Consider the following 10,529-nt stretch of genomic DNA (forward strand, 5'->3'; position numbering starts at 1 on the left):
CTTGTTTTTAAATCACCCCCAAAATAGCCCAAAATATGTTTATTACTCATTTTAAATAAAACATGCCTACAGCATCTACAGACTTATTTGTAAGATTCTAGTCATGTTCTGTAATGCACGTAATGAAGTGTTTAATAAAACTTGTAATATGGTTTCTCTTACAAGCTACCTGCATGTTGGCATAATTGTAAAAATATATTGAAAAAATATCTGATTTAGTAAGCACAACCAGTAATGGATTTGTTCCAGTTTGATACTTGTGATTTGGTTGTTATCAAACCTGGACTTGTGTCAGCTTCTTGTGCACAGTGAAGCCAATCTACTGACACTGGACATTTGTGAAGGAAAGTACAGTGTTTATCACAGGGGCCCAAGCAAGAACAGGCAGCTCAGACTCTATAGACCTGAATTCTCTGATGGTTTTCAAGGAAGAGTTTTCAAAGGCAGCGTGAGGGGGTGGGCTGCAGGGTGCCTGAACAGCTTGGGCTCTGTTCTTGGATTTGTTGGCATCCAGGTGGAGTTTGAGCAACACTAAATTCTGTTTTCAACAGGTCTGAGGTCTATGTGCTTGCAGTTAGCAGTTTTTATCCAGTGGGGGTCCGCTTCCTGTAAAAACAACTTAGGAATGTGTGTCAGACCTTTACTTTATAATTTTCAGAAAACTGGGAGTTTGGTGACTGCTGATTATAGTCTAAACTGTTATCAGTTTTCTGGCCTAACAGCGGTTTTGTGTTTCTACATCTTCATATTTCCTAATCATTAACTCTTGAGCCAGCCATTTGAGACTCAGGAGTTTGAAACAGGGTGACAAAAGCAAAATCCTTTTATTTCAAAGCACAGAGATCCAAGGAAAGCACAGAGATCCAAGGGCTTGTTTACAGTTTCAATCTCCCCTTTTCTTCAATACTCCTCAGTCTTGAGGAGAACAGGTTTGGAATAAGAAAGGGAATAATGTTTTGGATAGAGAATTTAATCATATACTCAGCACAGAAATTGGCTTTAGGGAGACTTGGTTTCCAGGTGTCATTTTTAGCTCTGGTAGTCACTACATAATATTACAGTATAATACACTTAAATCCAGTTCATCAATTATGAAGAATTAAATAAGGTTTCAAAAACATTGAGACATATTTACTCACATTGCCTTTAATAAAATATTATCATTATGCAAAACAATTTTTTATGTATTGGTGTTAAAGCCTATTAAAATGTTATTCACTGTCTTTAACTTATAATTTTATATTACACAATATAAACAATTATTGAGTCAAATATTTAAGATTATAACTTTTAAGGCAAACTTTTAAACCATCACCAGTGAAATTAAAATGTCTTTTATTGTGACCTTGGTTTTGGCATTTTCTCTTTCTCAATGCAATTTTATTCCACCATTAAGTTTGTGATTCCAAATTGGTATTTATAATATTTTCATTGATAGATATCAATAGTAACTGGCATAATATGAACACTCTGTTCTATTCTCCCCCTATGTTAACTCCAAATTTGTCCATTGATGCCAAGTGCCTTGTTTCCAAATTTGCTCTTCTAATCATTGCTTATAGCTTAAGATTATGCAGTGATATAGCTGTGGCTAAAATGATGTAAGTGCATGCTTATTGAGTGTGTGATTCTTGATTTAAAAAAATATCATCATGATGTACAATTTAAGTATCTTACAATTTTATTTGTCAATTATACATCAATAAATCTGAAAAAAAGAATTAAAAATAATAGATCAAGACACCCTTGCCCCTTGACATCTTCATTTTTAGCTTTCAATCTGCCTGGGCCATAAGTGAGAAGTCTGGTAATACAGATATCTGGCAAGTCCCATTCTTGTCCCTAGGGAAAATAAGTTGAATGACAGAGAAAGAAAATGAAAGAAGCCTAATTCTTTGTTGGTATCAGTAAGCAGCCATAGACACTATTGACTGTCTAACCCCACCTTCTGTTGCATGAGGTATAAATCTCTTGCAAAAGGATTGAAGGATTCTTTATTATTTGAAGCTAAACATATAAGGAATTTAACAAGGATTTGCCTTACAATTGCATTTGGTAGAACAGGATTTTTCTCCAATGAAATCTAAAATAACCTATGTGAAATCTAGAACTAGAGTGGCTGCCTCATTACCACAATGTTCTTAGTAAACTAGTCCAGATCATTATAAAATATTCATTATTCACTATTTCAAGCACTAGATACTGTGAGGGACAAATTCATTATATATCCTAAATCTCCCCATCCCACATTTACATGTCAACAAATAAGTGGCCCAAAATACACAAAATACTCAAATCACTCTTGTGCCCTTACTCTTAAACCTAAAATCATCAAAATGTTCATAATTTAAGGTGGATGTTTGCAGTAGTAAGGAGTATAATATACTGCACAATCAATATGGAGAGCATACAATTTCAGTTACACAAAGTCTATAGTCTCCTGTAAATAACAAACACAAATATTCTAGACAACTATGTATACACAGAATTTTCTTTTATGCTGCATGAAGTCTAGTGGGTAAAATAGAGAATCATGCAAGATAGTGAAAAATACATTGATGTGGTATTCTTTTGTATACATATTAAAAAATAAAATGCAATAATAAGCAAGAATGATGAGGAGGCCACAGTGAAACAGGTTCTGAGAGGTGGGAGTTCAGAATTAACATATTTTTTAAAATTTCCACTTAAAGTAAAAAAATCTGAATAAAATACATATGAATGATTTAAATAGGTCTCACTATTTCAAACCAAGCTTATAACTACCTAATTTCAGAAAAAAAATTCAGAAAATTATTTGACATTTATTCACTATAAAGGAATTAACCTATATTATTGATTTGACTTCCACATGGCTTTTGTCAAAAAGGGAGAGAACATAATGAAGCAGGTCATGTGTAAACTTAATTTTAAAGACGTGAGAAAGAAAAAAGCTGCCTCTGATAGCTGTCTACTGGGCTTGTTTGGCTAAATTGGTTATGATGTTCTGTTCATCCTCAAGGAAAAAAGTAATCACAGAACATTAGCATCAGAAAATGTCATTATGGTGAAGCAAAAAGAAACAAGGCCATTTTATTGACATGTGGCAAAGATGAAAATAAGAACGCTGCCCAAACTTTGGAAAAGAACCAGTATCCTCTTCTCCCAGTTAATCTGAGTGATTGCTGCTTCTTTACAAGTTATAGCTTAGCAATGTTTATTTTCTCTACCCCCCAGATAAAATTGCCTTTTTTAAATGACACCACTCAATCTAGGGTGAATCCCCCTTTCTTGATTCTTTACCACATATCCAACACAGTACCAAATAAGTCCCTTCCAGGACCCTTTTAATGACATATGATGTGCTGTCTCAATAAAATAAACCTAACTCGTTCACTTAGATATGTGTTCATGGTGATCTTAAGCTAGAGGGCATTGAGAGGAGTTTTTCTGTTGCTGTCTGTTAGGTATTAAGTTATTTAGACTTTGACATTAGATGCTATACAAAAGAAGTATAATGGGTAAGTGTAAGTATGTATAAGTATAATGGGTAAAATAGAGAATCATGCAGGATAGTCCAAAATGTAATATGTTTTTCTTGTATGTGTGGAGTAAAATATCTAAAGCAAGCAAAAATGACCTGAACTATCTTATTTCAGAAGAATAATATAATAAAATGCCTGCATTAATTTAAAATATGTATATATATGTATTTTGCAGTGAAACCTTGATTATAACTTTTATTTCAAGATAACAACTACTGCCTGTGTCAGATTATGTCTCACAGTGATAAAATATATTTTATTATTACATAAGTGGGTTACATGATTAAACTCATAGACTAGTTAATTTCATAATATTAGAAGTAATACTTCTTTGTGATGGGTAAGTGATGTGATATGTATATAAACTTTTAATGTACATATAAAAATAGAAGTTATGATAGGAATACCTTGTTTTATTGTGCTTCCTTTTATTGTACTGCAGATATTGCCCTTTTTATGGATTGAAAGTTTGTGATAATGTTGTGTTAAGCAATTCTATCAGTGCCATTTTTCCCACATTTTGTGTCTCTGTGTCACATTTTGGTAATTTTCACAGTATTTCAAACTTTTTATTATTATTATACTTGTTATGGTGATCTGTGATCAGTTATCTTTGATGTTACTGTTGAAATTGTTTCAAAGTGCCATAAAGCACACCCATATAAGACAGCAAACAATCAATAAATGTGTGTGTTCTGACTACCCCACTCACTGGCCATTTCTCCATCTATCTCTCTCCCTGTCCTTGGGCCTCTCTATTTCCTGAGACACTACAGTATTGAAATTAAGACAATTAATAATGCTACAATAGCCTCTAGGAGTTCAATTGAAAGAAAGAGTCATAAGTCTTCAACTTTAAATCAAAAGCTAGAAATGATTAAGCTTAGTGAGAAAGGCATGTCAAAAGCTGAGATAGGGCAAAAATCAGGCCTCTTGTACCAAACAATTAGTCACCTTGTGAATTCATAGAAGAAGCTCTTGAAGAAAATTAAGTGTGTTACTCTGATGAACACATGAGTGCTAGGAAAGCAAAACAGTCTTATGGCTGATATGTATATAGCTTTAGTGATCTGGATAGATAAAATCAGATACTACATTCCCTTAAACCAAAGTTTAATCCAGAATAAAGCCTAATGCTTGTTAATTCTATAAAAACTGAGAAAGGTAAGAAAACTTCAGAAGAAAAATTTAAAGCTAGCATAGTTTTGTTCATGAGGTTTAAGGAAAGAAGCCATTTCTGTAACACAAAATTACAAAGTGTAACAGCAAGAGCTAATGTAGAAGCTGCAGCAAATTATCCAGAAGATTTAGCTAAGGTAAGTATGAAAGTGGCTCCACTAAACAACAGATTTTTAATGTAGAAGAAACAGCATTATATTAGAAGAAGATGACATCTAAGACAGCTCAAGAGGAAAAGTCAATGCCTGACTTCAAAGCTTCAAAGAATAGGCTGACTCTCTTGTTAAGGGCTAATACAGCTGGTGAATTTAAGTTGAATCCAATGCTCATCTACCATTGCAAAAATCCTAAGACCCTTAAAATTCATGCTAAATTACTCTGCCTGTGCTCTCTAAATAAAACAGCAAAGCTTAGATGATAGCACATCTGTTTACAACATGGTTTACTGAATATTTTAAGCACACTGTTGAGAACTATTGCTCAGAATAAAATATTACTTTCAAAATATTATTGCTCATTGGCAACACATATGGTCACCCAAGAGCTTTGATGTAGAGAAGTACAACAAGATTCATGTGGTTGTTATGACTGATAATGCAACATCCATTCTGCAGTCCATGGATCAAGAGTAAGTCTGAATTTCAAGTCTTATTATTTAAGAAATACATTTTGTAAGTCTATAGCTGCTACTAATAGTGATTCCTCCACTGGATCTGGGATAAGTAAATTGAAAACTTTCTGGAAAGGATTTCTCATTGTAGATGTCATTAAGAACATTTGTCATTCATGGGAGGAGATCAAAATATCATCATTCACAGGAGTTTGGAATTTGATTCCAACCCCCATGGGTGACCTTGAGGGGTTCAAAATTTCAGTGGAGGAAGTAACTACAGATGTGGTGCAAATAAAAAGAAAACTAGAATTATAAATGGAGCCCAAAGATGTGACTGAATTGCTGTGATATCATGATAAAATTTGAATGAATGAAGAGTTGCTTGCTATGGATGAACAAAGAAAGTGGTTTCTTAAGGTGGAATCTACTCCTGGTGAAGATGCTGTGAAGATTGTTGAAATGACAAAAATGAATTTAAAATATTACATAAACTTAGTTAGTAAAGTATTGGCAGGGTTGTGACCCAAATTTTGAAAGAAATTCTAATGTGGGTAAAATGCTATCAAGGAACATTTCATGCTACAGAAAAACTAAGGAACCAAAGTGTCAAATGATGCAGCACACTTCACTGTTGTCTTATTTTAAGAAATTGCCACAGCCACCTTAACCTGCAGCAACCACCACCCTTATCATTCAGCAGCCATTAATGTCAAGGCAAGGTCATCCACCAGCAAAAAGATGATGACTTGCTAGAAGTTCAGATGATGATTAGCAGTTTTTAGCAACAGAATATATTTTAAATAAGGGATGTACATTGTTTTTTAGAGATAATGCTATTGCACACATAATAGACTATATTGTAGTGTAAACATAACTTTTATTTGGCCTGAGAAATAAAAAAAAAAAAGTATGACTTGCTTCATGTGATATTTGTTTTGTTGTGCTGGTCTGGAACCAAACCCAGAATATCTGTGAGGTATGCCAGTTATTGAGGAATTAATTAAAGAACCATCAGCTAAAATTAGAGTTGGGACAAACCTGTAAGGGAAGCTCTCAATCTCCAGCAACCATCATCAATTACTCAAACTGGAAGAGACATAATCTTGATCTCTGACAGGAAGGTGTTGCCTACTTTACTATCCAGCAGGAAGAAGATAACCTCTCTGCATCCAACAAAAGCCCAATCAGAGACTACAGCAGCTTAACCAATGAGAAGGCTCCATATGTTGAATTCCCAGCTTCCTTCAATGGATTCATTGGTTATTACAGCCCTTCCAATTCCCCTTTTCTCCTGTGAAAGAAATTTACCCTTCCTTGTTCTCTGGGTTTGTCTTGGTTCACCATAGTTTGCATATCCTGAATTGCAATTCCTCTGGCTATTCCTGAATAAACTTGCTTTTTCTTATAAAATAACTCTCTTTCTATTATTAAAGTCAACAGTGTGTGTGTGTGTGTGTATATATATATATATTTAGAAAGATGTTTACATGTATATATATACACATATATATATATATACATCTATTTATTAGACATCTATTTGTGTGAGGCTGTTTCTACATTACATAAAAAATATTGTTAACATGAAAAGTGTGAAATTGTGGAGAAAAGGAGAGTTCTAGGAACAGGGTAGGAATAAGAGAAACAGTACATTTACTATGATTAGTTTTGAAAGTTTTCATGAAAGAGGATATTTAAGAAACCTATAGAATGATAAGTCAGTATAGTTAAGTGATAAGAGAATAAGTGTGTTTCAGAAATGAATATCCATGGAAGTGACTTACCATAGAGCGACCCATACTTATGTTAAGAGGGAATAGGAAAATTTGGGATTGAGGTAACTATGAAAGATCAGTAAAATCTGAGATATTGCAGAAAATGATTCTAGAGGGTTGATGTTCTCCTTTGAAACTACAAATGTTTCAGAAGTGCAAATACTTTCATAATCCCTGTCTGCATGTCCTTGTTTCGGAAACTATACACAATCGGGTTTAACGTGGGGGACACAAGGGTATAGAGTGCGGCCACCACCTTGTCCCTTTCAAATGTGTAGCTGGAAGCAGGGCGTATATAGGTGTAGATTACAGGGGAATAATAAAGAGACACCACTATGAGGTGGGATGAGCATGTCGAGAAGGCCTTTCTCTTGCCTTCTGTTGTGCGGATGCGAAGAATGGCAGCAATGATAAAACTATAGGAGATGCAGGTGAGGGCAAAGTCACCTACAGCCAGAATAATATCAGCAACATACACCATCACTTCGTTGATTCTCACAGGGCTGCAGGACAAAGCCAACAGGGGAGGTATCTCACAGAAAAAGTGGTCAATGGTATTTGATCCACAGAAGGTCAGCCTCAGCATGAGACCTGTGTGCACCCAGGAACTGGTTACTGCAATAGCCATGACAATGCTGAGCAAGGCCACACACATATTGTGGTTCATAATAGCACTGTAGCGGAGAGGGAAACAGATGGCCACGTAGCGGTCATAGGCCATAGTGGTAAAAAGAACCATCTCGGCTCCCAGGGACCATGTGAAGAAGAAGAGTTGGGACATGCAGCCTCCGTATGAAATGGTCTTTCTTGATGTTAGCATGGTCTCAAGAAGTTTGGGGATTATGCTTGTTGTGCAGACGATGTCTGCTGCAGCCAGTGCCAGAAGGAGAACATACATGGGCGTATGCAAGGTAGTGTTACAGACAATGGCAATGACAATGAGCATGTTGCCCAAGAAAGCTATGAGGTAGATGAAGAGAAAGACAAAGAAGAGTACTCCCTGGAGTTCAGGTTCTTGGATGAAGCCCAGAATCATGAACTCAGTTACAATGCTGTTATTCATCTTGCTTTTGTGATTAAATGGCAGACATTGCAGAGAGTAAACAACTGGGAATTAAAGCTATCTGGGTGCTGCTATTAGGAGATTCTGTGTGTGTGTGTGTGTGTGTGTGTGTGTGTGTGTGAGTTTTGTGATTTGATTATTTATTTGAAACAACATCAGAGCAGATTTTTTTTTATGATAGAGTTTTGTCTTCCAGGCAATATCTGCTCTTCTCCAGATGAACACCATTTTCTGATGTATGTTCTTCCATTAATGGCTCCATTAAAGGGAAGTCAGTGATTGAAAAGAAAAAAAAAAGATAAAAATAAATGTATTTGAATATTTCAATATCATCATTTTTAGTTGAAACATGTCTGAGCATAATTTACATTCATATATATGCATATAAACACAATGGAAATTAGATAGTTACATATCTCACTAATTCTGTTAATAACATGTTATCTTTCCCGAAACATATATAAACTAGAATATCTAGAACAATGTAAGCTGACAGGAATAATTACACTGGAAACATTTCAGGAGAAAAATATCAAGAGAATATCCTGAGGCTGGATTGTCATGATACCAGTGACTAATTTATTGGGTCCAAGTACTAACTAATTTAGGCAAATGCCTGCCTTGCTATTTTGCTTCTTTAGTCTGATAAGCACACCTCTAAAATTGAGTGAACTGATTTCTTGTGTTGCCATAGAAAGGCGAGAGGGTTTGATTTAAAACTAGAAGCTCTAGGATTGCATTTCTATTTCATTATAGCTGTTAATTGGTCACTTAACCTCCATAGGTTCAGATTTGTTTTCTCCAAAATTGGTATAAATTCAGACAAATATTAGATATTATACAGAGAGTGTGTAAGTTTCTTGAGCATACCCAAGGAAAGAGGCAGCTGGAAAATTTTTATCCTGAAAACAGCCCCTAGGTACATAATGGAAAACCTTGTTACATTTTATTCCTCCCCAAAACTTCTCCAGCATTTTGTCAATTGTTTAATTTTTTGCTTACTTATTTGGATAGATTTTTATTGAAGTATAGTTGATTTACAGTGTTGTGTTAATTTCTGCTACACAGAAAAGTGGTTTGGTTTCATATTCTTTTCCGTTATGGTTTATCACAGGATATTGAATATAGTTCCCTGTGCTATACACAAGGCCTAGTTAGGACCTTGTTGTTTATCCATTCTATATATAATAGTTTGCATCTGCTAACTCCAAACTCCCAATACATCCCTCCACCAAACCCGTTCCCCACTGGCAACAACAAACCTGTTCTCTATGTCTGTGAGTCTGTTTCTGTTTCATAGGTAGGTTTATTTGTGCCATATTTCAGATTCTACATATAAGTGATACTATATTGTATCTGTACTTCTCTTTCTGACTTAATTCACTTAGTATGATAATGTCTAAATCCATCCATGTTGCTGCAAATGGCATTATTTCATTCTTTTATACAGCTGAGTAGTATTCCATTGTATGTATGTACCAAATCTTCAAAAAACTAAAAATAGAGTTGCCATATGATCCAGCAGTCCTATTTTGTATATATCTGAGCAAAACTAAAATTCAAAAAAGATACATGCACCCCTATGTTCATAGCAGCACTGTTTGCAATAGCCAGGACATGGGAATAACCTAAATGTCCACCAAGAGATGAATGGATAAAGGAGATGTGGATAGATTTTTTTTTTATGCATGGTCAGTTATTTACATGAATTCATAACCATCAGGACTACTGTGACTTGGCAAATACAGTGAAAGTTTTCAAAGTAATTGTGACTGTATTCAAAACTTTATTTTTCATCAGTGTGCTTTGATTTTTCAGTGATTATATTGTATTTCTGATGCCTAAACAGAGGCATAAACAAAAATCTTCTTTGAGGTCAAATCCAGTCTGATTTGATTGCCTAGGCCCCAAAACTTCAACTAATAATTTGATAAATTTAAGCTTCTGCCTGACTTATTTGTGATTGTTCAAAGAAAGAAAAAATAAAGCTATTGTTTAATCTATAACCCATTTTGAGAATCCCTAGCTTTATTTCTTATTTTCCTATAGTGAAGGTATGTAGCACCTCCCATTGCTTGGATTTGTGATATGTGACAGGTTCTGTGTTAGATTCTCAGCAAATATATCATTTTGTCCTCATAACAACTTTGGAATTTTAATATTGCCATCACTTCATAGTTAATATGAAAAGAATGAACTGAGATATAAAATAAGAGAAGCCAGGATTACATATCTCATAAGTGGAAAGGGCAGGATTCAAACCTAATTTATTTGGCTCTAAAGAAATTGCTCTTAACCTATCATCAATGAACTTTCAGGAAAAATAAAAAATAATATGGCAAACATACATAAAGACTGAATGATATAAAAAACTG

At 34.6% G+C, this 10,529-nt stretch overlaps 1 protein-coding gene across 1 annotated transcript; it reads right to left on the reverse strand.

The window, feature by feature from the left end:
* Nucleotides 1-7,227: 7,227 nt before the first annotated feature.
* LOC130836349 (olfactory receptor 13G1) lies at nt 7,228-8,157 on the reverse strand. The gene has a single exon (XM_057708397.1). It carries the CDS (start codon nt 8,152-8,154, stop codon nt 7,228-7,230), a length of 927 nt encoding a protein of 308 aa, XP_057564380.1. The 5' UTR covers nt 8,155-8,157.
* Between the last annotated feature and the right edge of the window lie 2,372 nt (nt 8,158-10,529).

The sequence above is a fragment of the Hippopotamus amphibius genome, chromosome 15 (assembly GCF_030028045.1).
Source record: "Hippopotamus amphibius kiboko isolate mHipAmp2 chromosome 15, mHipAmp2.hap2, whole genome shotgun sequence".
NCBI lineage: Eukaryota > Metazoa > Chordata > Mammalia > Artiodactyla > Hippopotamidae > Hippopotamus > Hippopotamus amphibius.